We start from the raw sequence: 20,546 nt of genomic DNA, 5'->3' as shown, positions 1-20,546 counted from the left end.
ACTATCTAGAAGTACATTGACTGTAGATACTATATCCTGCAATTTTCTCTCCAAGCTGTACACCATCCTGGTTTGGAAATACATCATCAATCCTTTATTGTCACGGTGTCAAAATCCTGGAAGTCCCTCAGTAATGGCATTGTGGTGTAACTATATCAAATGACCTAACAATTCAAAAAGACACGCCGCATTTTTTTTAAGTTAATTAGGGATCGGCAAGAAATGGCGACTCAGCCAGCAACACCCACATCCCACAAACAAATATAAAAATAAAATGATAACCTGTAAAGCCTTGTTCATGCTATCACTGATGTTCTTGGCAGACTGAACTTGCTGAACTTGAATCCGAAGCTGAGTGATCTCCTGCACTGAACCTGGAACATATGTGCAACATAGCTTACAGTGCTGGAATTTAACATTAAAGGAGTATTAACCCAATCATGAGTTGAAGACTGTGTTCTACAAGATTATAGGTCCACTTGTGAGCATTGGCACTTTGCAAGGCTTAAGAAAGAAACAGCAGTACATGTGACACTATTACAGTGTCCCTATAAAGCATGGTGACTGGAAATTGTGACATAGTTATAGATGAGAAGAACGATCAAAAATTGTGGTTGACAAAAAAATAAATTCATTCACAAAAAAACATTACACTGCAGCTTTAATGTTGCATTTAATTATGTTGTTTAGTAGGTTCCCAACCTGTTTGCAATAAATCTCTGCACTGCTGTTGACTTGCTCCTAAACTTCTAGTCAGTTCATTAATTATTTCTGCCTTCTCCAACTTAGCTTCTTCTTGTTGCCTTTCCAACTGTTTAACTTGTTTCTGAAGTTGCTTACAAATCTCTTGCTGATGGAAAAGAGAATAAAGAAAAAAGAAAAAGAAAAAAAAAAATCAAAACCAAGTTTGAGCATCATTTAGCATCTTGAACTTAGTAGCTGACTCTCACAACATAGGTGACGGAGAACAGTGCACACAAAATACACTTTTCAAGTATTTTTTCTAAATACTATGGTATTTAGCAGGATTTGTACAAACATCTCATTATGTTTCAGTTAACGTAATTTAGGCTTAATGTCCTTTTTATTGTGTCCCAGAACTTATGTTTAAAAACATTTGTTTTTATTGCTCTATCCAATTGTATGTATATATTATTTGAAAGAATACATTTTCAAGCAGACAATTATTTTTATCAGGCAAACTTGTACAATAATTGCAGCACGGCAGTACAAAACTTCACAATCAAATGGGCGAAATTCTAACCTGCTCTTCCAATGCAATGCTTGTTGCATCAAGTGTCTGCTGCATGACCAAGCTTGATTCCTCATGTTTCTGTTTAAGAGCACAAATGACAGCTTCATGCTGCTCTTTGGCACGACTGAGAGATTCTGAGCGACACAGCTCAGACAGCTGTAGTTGCATACTTTCCATGGCTGCTTCAGCAATCTTCTGGTTCTTCAACGCCTGCAGTGAAATCCCAGGAACATGTATAATTAAGCAGAATATAAAATAATGATTCAGATTTAAAAGCACCAAGCTAAATTCCATCAGGACAATACAAGCAGGGGATTTTATGCATTGCTCTTGTTACTCCAGAATAGTATGGATCTGCTCCTCTATGGAAGTACAAACTTAACTATTCTTCCAATCCCAAAGAGGATATAGCCAGTTAAAATCTGATTCAAATCTTCTAGCAAGGATGCTCAACCATGGTCACTGTCAAAACAGATGCTTGAGTGTTCATTTGACTTATGAAGGAACTGATTTAATGGCATAAAATATATCAAATTTGAATGAGAACAAGTCACAGGAAACCAAATTAAGAGCTTATGCCCTTCCAGGTAACAGTCCCAAAAACGATTGCTTCGCATGCAGTAGTGCATTTATTTTCCTCCAAAAATGTTAGTAGCAGTAAATATTTACAAGCTTACAAAATATATCAACTATATAATTGTAAACAGAATGGAACGGTGAGTTAAAAGATTTTCAGTTCTAAAATCTTAAATTCAGCTCAGTCCTGTTGGGTGCCCCACAGTTATATAATGGGCCAATGCAGAATGTGGTTCACATATCTCAATCTAATTTCTTGCATGAATAGGGACATACCATAAAAATTGCCCTATCTTTTGCAATTTCACTCAAAGATCTGAAAATATAATTGGCAATTAAAGCACATAAATGACTGTCTTACTGGTGCAATAAGGCTGGTAGCTCGAGGTCGAGCTGTGGCAGAAAATGGGACAAAGTAGAGGAGACTTTCCTTGGAATCTAGTAACAAATTCCACACTAATGTTGGATGCCAGAAATGAAAATGTTCCACCTCCCAGCACTGACCATCATCATCCAACAGAATTAAACAAAGGAAAGTTAAATCTTGAGAACACGACACAATAATGCTGAGGACCGTGAACAAAGACAAAACAAAAAAAGTGACCATATACATTCAGCCTTAAATATGATTAATTGGCCTGGATTTTGCCATTATTCCTCAAAAACTGATGCCATGTGTGTGGATACAGCAATTGCTAAGTGCAGAAATCCTGAAGTTGCTGCCAGTAATATCAAGCTTCTCCACAAACTGTGCAGTTCAACTCCATGAGGTACACAATCAATTGTGACAAGAATCAATAACACCCTCTCTTTTCACATCTGAATATCTGTTAAAATCGCTGACAATCTTTTTGAAAGACATGTACCTGGCTTTCTATTACCATCCAGTCTACTAAACAACTGTTCCAGCCCTGTGAAACCAATCCTTTGCAAAAGAATGTCAATTATTTTCATCATGCAGTTTAAAAAAAACATGCAATTAAAAAAAATAACATTTTTTCAAGCTTGATTTTAAATGTCATGTGCATGCTCTAACCATTGTTTTGTTCCATAAAATAATTATTAGAAAAGTAAAAATCAGTCCGTTAATAATTAGTCTGACATATGTGAGACTACTTCAAAGCTATTGACTGCTTAAGCAAATTGACAACATCACTTTTTGGGTGCCTGTGGTACTCTGAAAAATTTTGGTTTGCATGTCCAGAAATTCTTCAAGGCAACAAGACAGATGGATTAAGATGGTTAAGGCGGCATTATAGGACACTTGCCTTTACTGGTAAAGACATTAAATACAAGAATAGGGACCTTAAGAGAGATCTGTACAAAGCATGAGTTAGGCCACAGCTGGAATACAGTTTGCAGTATAGTTGCTACACTATAGGAAAAATGTGATTGGACTAGAGAAAGTGTAGAGGTGATTCACCAGGATGTTGCTGGGCTAGACCATTCCAGATTTGAAGAGACTAGATAGACTGGGGTGTGTGGGACACACATACACACCTGATTGAGCACAAAACTATGAGGTATGTAGAGAGTACATAGGAAAAAACATGTCTCCTTAATAGATGGATGAATACTTCGAGGCATGGATTTAAGGTAAAGTGGCTGCTGGGATCTGGAACTCGCTACTGGAAAGGATGGTAGAGGCAGGAATTAAATTAAGCCATAATGCAGACATCAAATCAGGTTAACTAAGCAGTGATTGAATGTTCACATTTTGCCAATTTTACACTTCTTCAAAAAGGAATTAAAGCAAGTTTTGATATGTAAAGAACATTTCTTTCATCAATTTACAAAATGTGAACATTCATTCACTGCTTAGATTTAAGTCGCATTTAGATGACCACTTGAAGCATCATAGGATACAATGCTATAGACCATATGCTGGAAAATTGGACCAGAGTAGGCAGGTGCTTGGTGATCGTCACAGCCACAATGGGCAGATGGACCTCTTTCCATGCTGTAAAACTCTGACTCTAGTTTCTGGGCATAAAGATTAAAATACAAGAGCCAAAATCTTGTGTTAAATTACTTGACAAGAGTCCCACTATCTTGAGCAAAGAAATGTTCTTTACATATCAAAATCTTGTTTTAATTCTTTTTCAAAGAAGTGTAAAATTGGCAAAATGTGAAATTCAATTACTGCTTGGTTAACCTGATTTGATGTCTGCATTAGGGCTTAATTTAGTTTATTGCAGTTAAACACAAGGATGTGCACAGAGTTGCAGATATCTAGAAAACAAATTCTTTATACTTGCCTCTTCCTCACTGGCACTCAAGTCTTGAACTCTGGATTCCAATGCTTTAATTTGGCCTTCCAGCTGAACTTCACGTTCTTTTGCGTCTTGAAGTAACTTCTGCAACTCCTGACAACTAATAACCACACCATCTTTTTCTCCTGTAAGACACCACAGTTTAGTGAAAAATGGTTTACTTCCTTTCCATTTACAACTTGTAGAACTTATAGCAAATTCACCTCAAATAGATTGGCAAACAGATTGGCAGTTAAACCCCAATGTTCAAGTACATAATCGATGCACTTCAGTGCCATATTGCGGAATTGTTACATTACTGTGGCTGTTTTATGAATGGAATATTATACTGATGCTCTGCTTATTCTAGTGAAAAATAGCTTTCATATTCAACGTCAAACGTTTCTTCCTTAGTCCTGGCCAACACTTACACCTCAACCAATACCACCAAAGAACAACATTGCCTAATACAAATCATGTTTATGAAACCTTAAAATGTGGCAGGTGTATTTGCCTATACGTCCAAAGCAACAGTGTTAATACTTCACATGCAATTAATCAACTGCAAATTTTTGGATGTCCTATACCTTGCACAATACATTTCATAGAAGTACTGTTCTGCTTGTGTCTCCACATAAAACAACGGACTGTTCATGGAATATTCTCTTCAACCACTTTAACCAGCCTGCACTTTTGCAGTAATATTATCAATTGATAATACCCAAAATCATTTAGCAGCTAGAAACATCAAACTCCATTTTAACTTCAGATACGTCATGTAAAGATTCTGTACTTCAAGATTAACACTATTTAGAGAATGTTACTAATTAAACAGGAATGCCTCTCATTTGAATGGAACAATAAAAGTCACACCTTACACCTCTTGAGATTTAAACACTGTTATATTACCTTTTGTCATTGCAAGCTGGTGGTTCAAATATCTGATCTCACGGGCAAACTCTTCCTGTTTGTGCTGCATTTCCTCTAATTGCCTTCCCCGTGCATTGTAAAGTATCTGTAACTGTGCAAACTGATGTGCCTCTGTAGAAGCTGTAGAACAAAAATAACATTCAATTAAAAAGGAGCAAGATAGAAAAGCAAAAGCTTTTTGCAAATTAATTTATTGTAAAAATACCTCAGATAAAACAATAGTAAAAGTGTCTTGACTAATAATGCAATATATTAATCATTTTTACAGCAAAGTTCACATTTATACTAAATGTTAGTTGCTATGCTGGCACAAATATTTGTAAGATCATTAGATGCACCTTAGCTGAGATCGCCAAAAACACCAGAAGGAATAGAACATGCATGAAAATAACAACCACCCAAGGAATCTAAGAGCGTAAACAAACACGAGATTTTATTACATAAGTAAAATATTGCAGAAGTAAAATACTACAGTTGCTAGAATGTTAGTTACAGATAGTTAAAAATTCTGTTCTAAAATTTGCAAATCTAAAATATTCATTACCCTAATTTAATATGGGTAATATTCCTATTAACATTGATAAATCTGGAAACTGTCAACAATGAAAAGCAAGTCAAGCTTGTCACAATGAAGCCTGTATGACAGATGGGAACCTACAACGACAGATTCTCATCAAGAGACTTTTAGGTGTAGTCAACAAATACACTCTTCAATAATTTGTTAGGAGTTCAGTAAATACATCAGCTTACCACAGAATATGTTCACACTTTAGTTGGAATACATTACTAATCCATTTAGTGCACTACTTGCAGGCAAGGCAGCAAGTGATGGACAGAGCAAAGTGATGGACGGAGCAAAGCAAGCTCACAACCAACTGATCAGATGTAAGCTCTGCAGTCCTGCTGCATCCAGTTGTGAATGGTGGTGGAGTTAGCCAGAAGTGCTGAGTGGATGACCTACCTCAGCCTCTTCTAGTGGTCCCCAGCATCACAGATGCCAGTCTTCAGCCAATTCTACTCACTTCATGTGACATCAAGAAACAGTTAGAGGCACTGGATGCTGCAAAGACTATGGGCCCTGACAATATTCCAGCAACAGTACTGAAGGTGCTCCAGAACTTGCCACAGACCTAGCCAAGTCATCACAACCCAATCTGGGAGGGAGGATTTTAGGAAGTATCGCATTTTCAAAAAAAAAAAAAATTAACTTTAATTTTAGCTTCTATCCTAATACACTTAACAAAACTTTTTTTTAGAAAAGGTGAAGGCCAAGTCCTTTAACCATCCTGATTTGCTGTGTGAAAACTTCAGTTGATTGATTGTCAACCTACTCACTGATGTCAGTACTGCTGAAAACCAAGCACTTAGTACAAGGTTTAAGCTTCTTTTGAAAGCTGAAATTCCCTCTATAGATTACTAGATCTTTATTAGCAGACAGCGGTGTATACCCTTGCTTTATCGCTGACAAAATTCCATCTGACAACAAACAAAGTGATGTCTTTTGATGATGGTTGTAGGCTGTACTGTTAAATGTCCCAATCCACCAAAAAATATATTTTCAAAAGATCTTCACAAAGGCAGCTAAACAAATGGCTTTTGGCAATTTGGCAAATTGTTTTCTCCTGTTCCCTTCAAGTAGAGTCATAATTAATCAATAAATAAATATTTATCTGTCAACAGCTAAGCAGCTCTTCCCATCTTTTCCTGAAATCATTTGCAAAAACTGCACTGTCAACATTAGATAAACCCTTTAATCCAGGATAATATGTTAAGTGCAACAATAAATAAATTACAGAAAACATATGAAATCAGAAGTACCTGCTTACCTTCTCCACTATCCAAGAACTTGCTCTGCATTTGTTCAAAGGTGTTGTCTAAACCTTTTGCTTCGTCTGGGTTAAAAGCCATTTTAGATGGATGACCAGCAGGATAAGGGTTATACTTCACTTTGTACAGCTCCAAGGTTTCATTAGAAATATTTTCATTTGCAATAAAATGCTGTAGAAGGAAAACAGGGAAAATGATAGTGAAGTATATAACAATTTTCTGTTATAACTGCTCATACTAATACCAGAGGACAAATTTGACCACACTGTTCATTATATTATAGGGTCCCCTACTTGAACATAATTGAATTCAGGAAAAGTACTTAGAGAATGCCAGAAGTAACAACAGATGCTCAATTGGTTTGACTCAGAAGTCGTTCAACAAACAAAGAGTAACCGTAATTATATTAAAACCAAATGGATGACTTGCCATCCAAATTCCAAAGTAAAAAACTAGTTTGTAGGCACACATTGTTATTTCAGACTACATGTAGGGAGAGGATGAAACCAGCTTTACTCTTTTTCTTATGAGGCATTAGCAGTGGAGGTTTACTAGATTGGTACTTGTAACAAGCAGGATATATCATATAGGAAAGATTGGATAGACTTGACCTGTTTTCATAAGAATTCAGAAGAGTGATAGTGATTGGACTAAAATTTAAAAGACCCTGAAATTGTCTTGACAAAGTGAACAAGGAAAGAATATTTTTCTTATGGGTGAGTCAGAAATGATGACACTTAAAACTAAGGCTTGCCTTTTTAAGACAGAGATGAGGGAAACTTTATTTCAGCCTGAAGGTTGTTCAATTTTGGAATAATGCCTCAGAAGAGTCTGGAGGCAGGGCATTTAAATATTTTTAAAGGAGAAGTAGATAGATTCTTGGAAACGGAATTAAAAGGTAATTGAAATAGATGAGTATGTGGAATTGGAGCACGGTTACGACTCACTGGGACAGAGCCCAGCTATTCCGAGAGTCAAAGTTTTTATAAAGTATGCCAGGTTCCCTGAATTACTGGGCTTTTACACCAGTTGATAGAAAACATGGACCAAGTTTCTGTTTTGAACAAGAACTACTATTTATTACAAGTAATTAGAGTCCAGCTTAAAGATAAAATGGTTATAAACCATCAGTATATAAATACTAATTAAAACCCTAATCTCCTTATAAAACAAACATGCACACAGACAAAAAAAAGCTTATATGACAGAGGGGAGAAACTGGAAAGACTGTTTTTGTTGCAAGGTTCTGTTACTGAGATTATTTATATGAATCCTCTGTTGGCCAGCACATTGCCTTAGTCATCTCTTCCCAAAGCTTCCACTGGTTGCTAAGACACAAGGTGACTGGTTCACTTCTAAAAGTACCTGGCTTATGAGTGAAAAGTCTCAGATTATCTTTCCTGCAAAAGTTGTTATAAGCTTGTTTTCTTCAAGTTTAGTGTGTTTTGGATGCAACAAACAGAGACCCCACGCCCTAGCTGGGGAAAAACTAAACACTTCTTTCTGTCTCTAACGTGATCACAGCTCCAAGCTGTTCAATTATCAGAGGACAAATCACACAGATGTTGGCAGGCAAAAGGACTCAGTCTAGTCCACGAATTAATTTCTCGTTGCTAATAAAAACTGCATCCCTTTGGCTCCAAATCATCTGCTTTTTCAGACAATTGTTCAGACAACCTACAATGGTTGTCAGGTTACTCACTTTCAGAACTAGTTTTAAAACAGCTCTCTCTCATTTCAGTCCACAATTTTCTCAACATCACAACATAGAAGACATGGTCCGTATAACATGGACAGACCAGACAAGATCTTATTGGATAGTAAAACAGGCTTGAAGAGCCAAAGACACCCGATTGTTAATTCTCGACACAATTGCAAGACGCAGCATAATTCAAATCATCTTGCATATTCGATGGACTCCAACATCTCCAGGCATAAGATCATGTTTTGAATTTAAATACAATCCAGAATCTATCTCCACAGAAAAAAAAAACAGAATAAATAGTTCAGTTTTAGTGGCAAAGACACTCAGATGCACAGAATGGAAAAGATCCTTTGGTCCAACTCATCCATGCTGTTTGGATATGCTAAATTAATTTAGTCCCATTTGCCAGTATTTAGACCATAAGACATAGGAGCAGAAATTAGGCCATTCAGCCCATCGAGTCTGCTCCACCATTCAAAAATGGCTGATAAGTTTCTCATCCTCATTTTCCAACCTTCTGCCCATAACTCTTGATCCGCTTGACAATCAAGAACCTATCTTAGTCTTAAATACACACTCAATGACCTAGCCTCCATACCTTTCTGTAGCAGTGAATTCCATAGATTCACCACTCTCTGGCTGAAGACGTTTCGCCTCCTCTCTATTCTAAAAGGTCTTCCCTTTACTCTAAGGCTGTGGCCTTCAGGTCCTAGTCTCTCCAAATGGAAATGGAAACGGAAACATCGTCTCAACATCTACTCTGTCCAGGCCATTCAGTATTCTATAAGCTTCTATTAGATCCCCCCATATCCTCGAAACTCCATCCAGAGTCCTCAAACGTTCATATTTTCAGCTTTTCATTCCTGGGACCATTCTTGTTAACCTCCTCTGAAGACGCTTCTGGGATATGGAGCCCAGAACTGCACATAATACTCCAAATGTAGTAGATCAGAGTCTTGAAGAGCCTCAGAAGTACGTCCCTGCTTTCATATTCAAGTCCTCTCAAAGTAAATGCTATTCTTGCATTAGCATTCCGAACTACTGACTCAACCTGCAAGTTACCTTGAGGGAATCCTGGACTAAAACTCTGAAGTCTTTTTGCACTTCAGACTTCTGAATTTTCTCCCCATTAGAAAATAGTCCATGCCTCTATTCTTCCTACCAAAGGACATGATCTCATCTATACTCCATCTGCCACTTCTTTGCCCACTCTCCTAACCTTTCCAAATCCTTCTGCAGCCTCCACGCCTCCTCAATGCGACCTGTCTCTCTATCTTTATTTCGTCTGCAAACTTAGCCAGAAATATCCTCAGTTCCTTCATCTTGATTGTTAATGTATAAAGTGAAAAGTTGTGGCCCCAACACTGAGCCTTCCAGAACATCACTTGTCACCAGCTGTCATCCTGAGAAAGCCTCTTTTATCTCCACTCTTTGCTTCCTGCCAGACAGCCAAGCTTCTATCCATACTAGCACTTTCCCTCTAACAACACGTTTAGCCTCACTCAGTAGCCTGCTTGTGCGGCACCTTGTCAAAGGCCTTCTTGAAGTTCAGGTAGATAACATCCATTTCCTCTCCTCGGTCAAACTTGCTCATTACTTCCTCAAAGAATTCTAGCAGATTTATTAGGCATGACCTCCCATTAATGAAACAATGCTGACTTTGCCCTATTTTACCATATACTTCCAAGTATTTAGAAATCTCATCCTTCACAACGGATTCCAGTATCTTACCCAAAGGCCACCCGAGATTAGGCTTAACTAGTCTGTAATTTTCCATCTTCTGCCTTACTCCCTTTTTAAACAGGGGTGTCATGTTAGCAATTTTCAAGTACTCTGTGACCCTTCTTGATTGTAGTGATTCCTGAAAGATCACCACTAAAGGTTCCACTATCTCTTCAGCTATCTGCTTTAGCACTCTGGGGTATAGTCCATCAGGTCCAGATGATTTACTCACCTTCAGACCATTCAGTTTTTCTACCACCTTCTCTTTGGTGAGGGCCACCATACTCTGATCAGCCCCCTCACTCTCTTGAATTTTTGGGATATCACTCATGTCTTCCACTGTGAAGTAATTATTCAGTTCCTCAGCCATTTCCTTGCTCCCTACTACCATCTCTCCAGCGTCATTTCCCAGTGACCCAATGTCCACTTTTGCCATTTACATAGCTAAAGAAACTCTTACAGTCTTCCTTTGTATCATTGGCTAGCTTACGCTCATATTTAATCTTCACCCTCCTTTTAGTTTGTTGCCCTCTGTTGGTGTTGGTAAGATTCCCAATCCTCCAGTTCCCACTGCCCTTTGCCACATTATATGCTTTCTCTTCTGCTTTTATGCTATCCATGACTTCGCCAGTCAGCCGTGGTTGACTCATCCTCCTTGTACCATGCTTCTTTTTCCACAGGACGAATCTCTGCTGTGTCGACTGAATTACTCCCAGAAACTGCTACCATTGCGGTTCCATGGTCTTTCCTGTTAGGCTCCTGTCCCAGTCAATTCCTCCCAGTTCCTCCCTCATGCCTCTGTAGTTGCCTTTATTCAGCTGTAACACCGTTACCTCTGATTCTATCTTCTCCCTCTCAAATTGCAGAGTAAATTCAATTATGTTATGATCGCTGCCTCCTAAAGCTTCCTTCACCTTCAGCTCCCTTAACAAGTCTGCCTCATTGCACAACACTAAATTCAATATTGCTCGTTCCCTAGTAGGGTCCACCACAAGCTGCTCTAAAATGCCATCTCACAGACATGCCACAAATTCCTTTTCGTGTAATTCACTACCAAACTGATTTTCCCAATCCACTTACATTTTGGCTCATCTCTGTCAAAACCTTTCCTATTCATATACCCATCCAGGTACCTTTTAAATATTGTAATTGTATCAGCGTCCACCACCTCCTCTGGCAGCTCAATCCACACATGCACCACCCTCCATGTATTTTAATGGAAAGGAGGTCAACATCCCTCTGCGTGAAAAAGCTTCTCTTACGGCCAGTTTAAATAGAGTCAAAGAGTCATAGAGATGTACAGCACAGAAATAGACCCTTCGGTCCAACTCGTCCATGCTGACCAGATATCCCAACCTAATCTCGCCCATATCCCTCCAAAGCTTCCTATTCACAAATCCATTCAGATCCCTTTTAAATGTTGCAATTGCACCAGCCTCCACCACTTCCTCTGGCAACTCATTCCATATACGCACCATCCTCTGCATGAAAAAGTTGCCTCTTAGGTCTCTTTTATATCTTTTCCCTCTCACCTAAATCTATGCCCTTTAGTTCTCGACTCCCCCACCCCAGGAAAAATACTTTGTCTATTTATCCTATCTATGCTGTTCGTGACTTGCTGCATTATGTATATTATAAGCTTAGCTTGTTAAAGATCCCACTGGCTAGGATTTGCAAACCCCGTTTAGTTCTCATCTATGATGTCTGCATCCACTGCTACCAAGTTACATTCTTAGATCAGCAATTAGTTAGTTGTCCTAATGTAAAAGAGCTTGTCTGAAGCAGTCTATTCTCTGTTGGAGTGATGGTTTTGACTGAGATGGAAGATCGATTTGATTTCAGGCAAACTGACTTTGATTTTCTGGTAACAGCTGGGTTCTTGAAGTGAAGCCTGAAGCAGAATCCTTTAAATTACACTTGAAATAAAAAAATGATAAAATGATTCTTTCTTATGTATCTGACTCTCAACTGTTTAGTACAAGCCACATATATTCAAAACAATTTCAACATTTTGGGCTTGTGCTATAGCAAACTTTTATTTAAATGATTTATGCTGAAAATAAAGTATAACAGTAATGTGTCTTTCCCCTCTCACCTTAAACCTACACCCTCGAAGTTTGGACTCCCCTACCTTGGAGAAAACACCTTGACTACTCACCCTATCCATGCCTGTCATGATTTTATAAACTACTATAAAGGTGACTCTTCAGTCTCCGATTCTCCAGGTAAATTAGCACCAGCCTATTCAGCCTCTCCCAATAGCTCAAACCCTCCAACTTTGGCAACATCTTTGTAAATCTCCTCTAATCCTTCAAGTTTCACAACATCTTTCCTGTCGGAGGGAGACCAGAACTGAATGCAATATTTCAATAGTGACTGAACCAATGTCCCATATAACCGTAACATGACCTCCTTAACTCCTACACTCAATGTACTGACCAATAAAGGTGATTGTACCAAATGCCTTTTTCACGACCCTGTATATCTGTGACTCCATTTTCAAAGAACTCTGAATCTGCACCCAAAGGTCTCTTTGTTTGGCAACACTCCCCAGGACCTTACCATTGAGTGTACAAATCCTGCCCTGATTTGCCTTACCAAAATGCAGCAACTCTCATTTATCTAAATTAAACTACACCTGCTACTTCTTGGTCCATTTACTCATCTGATCACAGTGCTGTTGTACTGAGATAACTTTCTTTGCTGTGCACTACACCACTAACTTTGGTGTCATGTGTAAACATATTAACCATATCTATATGTTCACATCCAAGTCATCTATGTAAATGAACCTAAAATTAAGTACATATAATTATTGACTTTGCCCCCTACCAAGTCTCAGCCTACCTGCATCGGCATATTATCTGCCAGTGCCTTGAAGTCTGGTTTGTAGTTAGTGACTGCTGGTTGTATACAGTCTATCAAAAGGGTATCTGAGAGATGGGTGCAATACTTGGATTAGATAATCTTCATTTCAGAGAGGAATGTGGAGCCAAAATAAGTTTTCAATTTAAAAGCACAGGATGACAGGAATGGGTATCTTTCGGTTTCTGAGTCCTCAAAAATCAGTCGTTTGAACGGACTTTCAGTTCAATAATCATTTGTATAACAATTATCTCCTTTAATGATTCCATTGCTTTGTAAATCAAACACCTTATGGAAACTAACACATCAATGTATAGTTGAAAGAATTGATTTGAAACAAAATGTGATAATTTGTTCCATGGCAATTAGCTTCCAAAATCACTTGTTGAGTTTCTCTGCTAACTTCCTCAGGTACGAACAGATGTTTTCTGGGTGGAATGACTTTTCTTCATCTGTGTGCTCCCGCCCCTCAACTCCATCAATATTTTCTCCAGCTTCTGTATTACGGAGCTTTATTTGGAGACCCACAGACTCAGTTTCATTTTATAATGTATCCACAGTACTGACCCTGTGTGCTACATGTCTGTCCTTTTCTTGCAGTTCACAGTTCAGCCTGTTCAGTTTTGATTTTATCTCTGTAATTAACGTGAAGTTGATCAACGCTGCATTGTCCGACAACCCATTGCACATTTCATACCTTGATTTAAGAAATGTGACAATTTCAGGCATCAGATCTAAAAATCTTTGCAGGGTATTCCCTTGACTTAATTAATTCACAGCAGCATGGAGGATTATTTCACTATAGCCAGCAGTGAGTTTTCCAAGCAAACACTTAATAAAGTAGTGCTGAAAAGCTCTTGCTCAAATTGTTCATAAGCTTAAGAACAACTTTCATTACACGACAAAGTCCATAACTTGCTAATGCTTTCCTGTGGGTTATATAGCAGTAATTGACAGAAAAGGAGAATCAGAATCATTTCGGCAAAATGCAACAGTCGTAACCAGTGCATCATTAGTTGTGATGGAAACCATTTTAGTTGCATGTTTTTCTCAAGCGCACACACACCTTTTGAATTTGTTTTAAATATCATCACCTTCTGTTCTCTCTTTAAAAAGGGTGAGAAGATCCTTTTTAACTGTTATGTCTTTAAAGGTCATGCATACAAAAGCAATTAGGTAGACTGTGTCAGTCATGTCAGTGGATTCATCAATTTGCAATGAACAGTATCCACAGTCCTTTGGATTCCGTTACAGTAGTAGAGAAAAAACACTGTTGAATTTTCAAAATGACCTTCAGCTCATCAACTTTCTTTGCCCAAAGCATGCTTTTCAAGAGAAAACTTGAATTTACTATGCATCAGTTTGGTGTTGTTCCAAGTTCCCCTTAACAATGAATATATTTTGGTGACATCCAAAACAAACGTTCATTTCTTTTAATTGTAAACAAAAAATCTGCAAGTGTGTACATTCTTGTTTGTTTACGATAATCCAGGCTTGTCACTCAACATTATTTCTTCACCTTGTATGTAGTTATGTAGCTTGTAACATAACTCTGCCACTGGTCATGCTACAGGTAGGCTTCTGGACATCTAGACACATTTGAAAGCAGCCAACAGTGTGAAGGCATGAAAGGTCACATCTGTTACAACCAGCTTCCACATCCTGGTCAGGTCATGTTGGTTGCATACTGGAGGAGCATGGCAGCATTCTATGTAATTTTTCTTTTTTCTACATGGACCTATTAGATAAGCATGCGAAGAAAAACCGCAGGTCAAGAAAGAATGGGCAGAGGAGTTGGACAGCTGAGCTGCTTTGCAGTGTCTGAAGGGGCTGAACAGTCTCCTAATGTTTCTAGTACCGTACCATAGTGGCTGCACTCATCATCGGTTTCTAGGATATTTCATATTCATTGGCGAACATGGTACCACTATATTGACTTTACTCTGCAATGATAGTCAATCTGCACTAAATTGAAACTTGTCTTAACAAGCTGGCAATGCCCATTAATAGCATGCTGTCTTCTTTTGCCACCTGGCTTCCAACAGCAAAAATAATGGAAATGCTTGACGACTGATATTGCACATGGTGAAGTACACGTGGAACTGTGAGATCAACCTCAATCTATGTGTTAGAGACCAAGGCTGTATGTACAGTAATACATAAAGTTAGCAAGTTTAAAAAAAAAACTAATGAGGTTACAAAAATTATAAGTGGTTTATAACAACACCAGGATTGTTGGGAAATCACGCTATTATCATGACATTTAAGAGAATCACAATAATTAAAAGGGGAGATTACAAAAACAAATTACAGCTTGATTGGTTAGAATATAAGATTTTCGACAAGGTCTTTAAAGGGGAAATTACATGATTTTAAAATAGCAATATTAAAGTGGCTAGAAAGTAATTGGAGCATTAGTTTAGATTAGATGTGGGGATTCAAATGGGCTAAATTGCTCAATTCTGCAATGAGACATTCTAGGTTTATTATAATCAGCTGGATACATTCTGTACTAAAACGTTAACTGGATTTCTTTTGTTCAGCTTTAAGAGCAACACTTTTATTTGAAATTTCAAATAATGAAATGAAAAGGAACTTTTATATTAGAACACCTCAAGTATATTAACATGCAATTCTAATTTATATATTTGATTTATAATCTGATTTAGCAGCCATATGAGCCCCTAACTTAATAAAAATTCAATTTGCTTGTATATTTAGTCCAGCAAATAAATAGGAGATGGTCACAGATAAAGTTTTAATTATTGCATGGAAACAGAAAACAATGAATTCAGGTGTGCCCTGGAGGATGAAAAGCTTTTAATATGCAGTTAATTATGAAAAGATGAAAAATCAAACTGTAAATGATGCCTTTGTTATACATATTCCATTGAAAGAATCAAAATTCTGCCCTGCAATTTAACTTTCTCAATCTTCTCTACATCATTTCAGATTTTGAGAATTATATTCATGCTCATTGAATACAAGATTTGTCAATGCTGGGATCATTATATGTTATCTCCAATTACACTTTAGCTGTAGGGTCAAAATTTGATTTACATCTCCTGGACAAGGTAATTGCAAGCTTTGAGGAAAAACTTCCTTCAGCACCTGGATAGCAATTCCATTTTCAAACTCAGTCTTCTTGATTTGAATCAAGACTAGCTATTAGTGATAAGTTAAATGGCTTTTTTAAAAATAAAAGTTGCAATTTTGTGCAGTATATAGCTGAATTTAAGAATACTTAAACCAATTTGAGGGAATACAGATATGACAGATGCAATTCAAGTTGTGCAGGAGTCAGGACAGTGCTCCCTCTGCTCTAATGTTATTTGGCAATATTGGTAACCTGCAATTTCCCCAGCTGCTCATGAAACTCGTCATTTTGTCCATTACCATTAGTCAGTCCATTAATGCAGTCACAATAGCTGGAAGGTTGAGTGTAAGAATTAGACAGTTGGTAATGGTCTGAATCACTTATTTTCTCATCCGCAGCACCTTTGTTAGTCTCCACATTTGGGAATCCGTGGCAAATGTTTGCATACATGTACTATGCTAATTTCTGTGATTTTGATTCCACTCATCAAGAAGTGACTCACTCAGAGTCACAGAGATGTATAGCCTGGAACAGACCCTTCGATCCAACTCATCCAAGTCAACCAGATAGTCTAACCTAATCTTGTCCCATTTGTCAGCACTTGGCCCATATCCCTCTAAACCAGTCATACATCCATCCAATGCCTTTTAAAATGTTGTAGTTGTACTAGTCTCCACCACTTCTTTTGGTAGCTCATTCCATATATGCACCACCCTCTGCACAAAAATTGCACCTTAGGTCTCTCAAATTTTCCCCCTCTCACCCTAAACCTGGACTCCCCCACCGCAGGGAAAAAACTTTGTCTATTTATCCTATCCATGCTTCTCATGATTTCATAAACCTCTATTAGGTCACCCCTCTCAGCCTCCAATGCTCTAGGGAAAACAGCCCCAGCCTATTCAGCCTCTCCCTGTAGCTCCAATCCTGGCAATATCCTAGTAAATCTTGTCTGAACTCTTTCAAGTTTCACAACATCCTTCCAATAGGAGGAAGACCAGAACTGCACACAATATTCCAAAAGTGGCCGAGCTGCAACATGACCTCCCAACTCCTATGATCAATGCTCTGTCCAATAAAGGAAAGCACACCAAATGCCTTTTCTAGTATCCTATCCACTTACAACTCCAGTTTCAAAACTATGAACCTGAATTCCAAGGTTTCTTTGTTCAGCAACATTCCCTAGGACCTTGCCATTAAGTGCATAAGTCCTGCACTGATTTGCCTTTCCAAAATGCAGCACCTCACATTTATCTAAATTAAACTCCATCTGCCACTCCTCAGCCCAATGGCCTATCTGATCCAGATCCTGTTCTACTTGGAGGTAATCTTCTTTGCTGTCTACTACATCTCCAATTTTGGTGTTATCTGCAAACTTACTAACTATACCTCCCATGTTCACATCCAAATCATATGAATGACAAAAAGCAGTGAACCCAACACCGATCCTTGTGGCAATCCACTGGTCAAAGGCCACCAGTCTGAAAATCAACCCTCCACCACCCTCTGTCTTCTATCTTCAAGCCAGTTCTGTATCCAAATAGCGGGTTCTCCCTGTATTCTATGAGATCTAATCTTGCTAATTGGTCTACCATGAGGAGCTGTGTAAAACACCTTACTAAATTCGATATAAATAACATTCACCATTGTGCCCTCGTCAATTCTCTCTGTTACTTTTTCAAAAAACTCAATCAAGTTTGTGAGACATGATTTCCCACACACAAAGCCATGTTGACTACCCCTAATTAGTCCCCGCCTTTCAAATGCTTATGTTCATGATCTTTTACTTGTTCATCTTCAGCTTCGTACACATAGTCCTTCAGTATCGATAATGTACAAAATCTTCATCGTAATCCTACCCATAAGATACATTTTGGAATAATTTGATAATTACATTGAAGTATGGAATTTCTCCCAGAAGTTTCAACAAGTTCCATTCATCAAGGGAAACCAGAATACTGGGCCCAGAAAGCAAGCATTAAAAGCCACGAGAAATGCATATAAGTGTCTTTTCATTACTCCCTGGCAGCATGTCACACCAGGAAAACATTTATTTGCTCCAATGCAAGATAATAAATTGTCATAAATTACATTAAAATGTGTTAGATTTGAACAGCTCAAATACATAGCATTTAAATTGAATAAAGTAAATATCGATTTTAACTAAATACAGAATTACTAAAGTTTGGTATATTAAAATGCACACTGATCAATTGAAAATAAACTTACTCCATTCTGCCCTTTATATACTGAATATTCATTAGAATAATTATCTTTATCCATTGCATTGTTGCTTACTTCCTGTTCATTCCAATTTCTCTTCTCTTCCCAGGTTTGTTCAACACTATAAAGATAATGATTAGTTAAACGTAACAAGTTTTATATTTTCAGTCTATGCAAGTTAATAATTTAGACATCAAACTGAATAAAATTCTAGTTCTATTACTTTGTTGTGTGGCGCTCACAAGGCACAACAGTGGTGTACAGTAGTAAAGTGATACTGCAGGAGCAGCAATACTAAAAAAAAAATTCCAAGACTGTAAAAGCTTTTAAAATATATCCAGAAATTTCTCTTCATTGTATTTTATGATAAACAAAAAATATAAAAGACTGACACAGCAGAAAGAAAAACATGTATTGCTGTGACCAGCTATAAATGTGTTTACGCTTTGTTAAATGTCTCTGTCTAAAACATTTGTGCATTAGTATTCTTATATTATGATGCACATTACATCTATCCAGTTACACAAAGTGTAGGAGAGTTAGTCCACATTCCAAGGCCCAATTGTAGAACTAAGAGGATTAAAGATAGCAACAATGGGATATTATTTTATCACTTAATTTGAAGACAGAAACAGCTCATTAAATATTACTAAATAGATAGAGCTTGGTGGTTTTGAACGCAAGAATTGATGATACATGGGAATGTGGTTGTCAGAAACAGCCTCAGAAGACAAATGATCAACCAACCCCTGTAATCTAGGCAGAAATCTAGCAAAATTCAGCACAGAAGAAAACAATTATGCTTTCTCTAATTGTCGTTTTCTCTCATCTGTTCCTTTCTTTACCTTCTAGTAAAGAACTAAAGAAAGACGATCTACATTAAAAACTTTCAACCTATCCTATATATTGCACGATTTGATAATCAAAGTCAACAATTCCCAGTTCTAAAATGTCAACCCAAGTACAATTCCTGCAAATCTATTTAACCTGTGCTCTGATCAGGTGTACGTGTATGCCAGTCAGCCACTTGAGACTGCTCTGCTGTGCCAGATCATGGTTGACCATATGCTTCACTTAAATATTCAAATGCTATGCCCATATACTTCAATGTCATAATTAAATCTATCAATCCATCAACTTGAAGCTAACTTGATGACAACTTCTACAGCCCTCTGGAGTGGAGAATTCCAACCCGAGTGAAGAATTTCCTTCTCATCCCAGTCCTAAATTATTTAGTTTATTCAGAGCTTATGTCCCCTTTTCTTGAACCCACAGTAACGATAAACATCCTTTCTGAATGTGCACTGTCTATATCATTAATGACTTTCTAGGTTTCTACAAGATTGTCTCTCATTCTTCTAAACCTCCAGAGAAAACAGGCCCAAGTCTCCTTAATCTTCCTTACAAAGGTGACCCAACATCTCAGGAATCGTTCTGGTGATCCTTCACTTCACTCCTTCTATATCAATTAGATCTTTTCTTGGACAAGGGGCATGCAAGACTAGTAACAAACATAAATAATAAATGTCTTTTAGAAGTTGTGTTTGAAGGGATCTAACTAATTCATGAACAAAGAGGCAATAAACTTGTAGAGTGGTTGCATTCTTTCCTGAAACTGACATGTTCCCATTGCATTAGATAGTGTAGTATCGGTCAGCAAATAGTCATTTTCTCTACATAAAACATTCAGGCATAAAAACTTATAATTAATATTTACATTGTCATCAGAACAAGTTTTGTTAGGTTGCATTTTAGGTCATCACATTCCTTAACAATTATCACCTATGTGACGATACTATGGTTTTAAGAGGTGTATTTTGTCTTGTTTTTTTTAAGTGAAGAGGGATTGAGATGGAGGTGCAGAGTGGTCTGTTTTAAGCCAAACACCTTTTGAGGCTTGGGTTTTTTAAAAAAGAAGTTGGAACAATAGAATAAGCCTGAATGACTGGCAACAAGTTCCCACAGAACTTGGATTTTTAAGATTAGTTTAGTTTTCAATTGCAGTAGCTGGGCTCTTGAAGCTGGATGTGGAAGCTCTTTTTCCTGTCTGTTACACCTAAAAGCTTGGTTCTCTTCCTGCTGCTAGGACTGCCTGTG

The 20,546-nt window shown here is 37.7% G+C and overlaps 1 protein-coding gene across 1 annotated transcript in view; it reads right to left on the bottom strand.

Annotated features, from left to right (window-relative positions):
• cep152 (centrosomal protein 152) overlaps nucleotides 1-18,568 on the bottom strand; it is a 49,832-nt gene extending 31,264 nt beyond the window's left edge. The window contains exons 1-7 of the mRNA XM_043677063.1: nucleotides 18,456-18,568; nucleotides 6,840-7,011; nucleotides 4,993-5,133; nucleotides 4,090-4,229; nucleotides 1,265-1,465; nucleotides 703-850; nucleotides 283-374 (exon numbers count right to left, since the gene is read on the bottom strand). Coding sequence (XP_043532998.1) covers nucleotides 283-374; nucleotides 703-850; nucleotides 1,265-1,465; nucleotides 4,090-4,229; nucleotides 4,993-5,133; nucleotides 6,840-7,011; nucleotides 18,456-18,509 — 948 coding nt within the window. The 5' untranslated portion in view covers nucleotides 18,510-18,568. The remainder of the gene's footprint in view (nucleotides 1-282; nucleotides 375-702; nucleotides 851-1,264; nucleotides 1,466-4,089; nucleotides 4,230-4,992; nucleotides 5,134-6,839; nucleotides 7,012-18,455) is intronic.
• Nucleotides 18,569-20,546: the final 1,978 nt, after the last annotated feature.

Source organism: Chiloscyllium plagiosum, chromosome 36, assembly GCF_004010195.1.
Source record: "Chiloscyllium plagiosum isolate BGI_BamShark_2017 chromosome 36, ASM401019v2, whole genome shotgun sequence".
Lineage (NCBI taxonomy): Eukaryota > Metazoa > Chordata > Chondrichthyes > Orectolobiformes > Hemiscylliidae > Chiloscyllium > Chiloscyllium plagiosum.
This window is presented reverse-complemented; position numbering and strand designations above follow the sequence as displayed.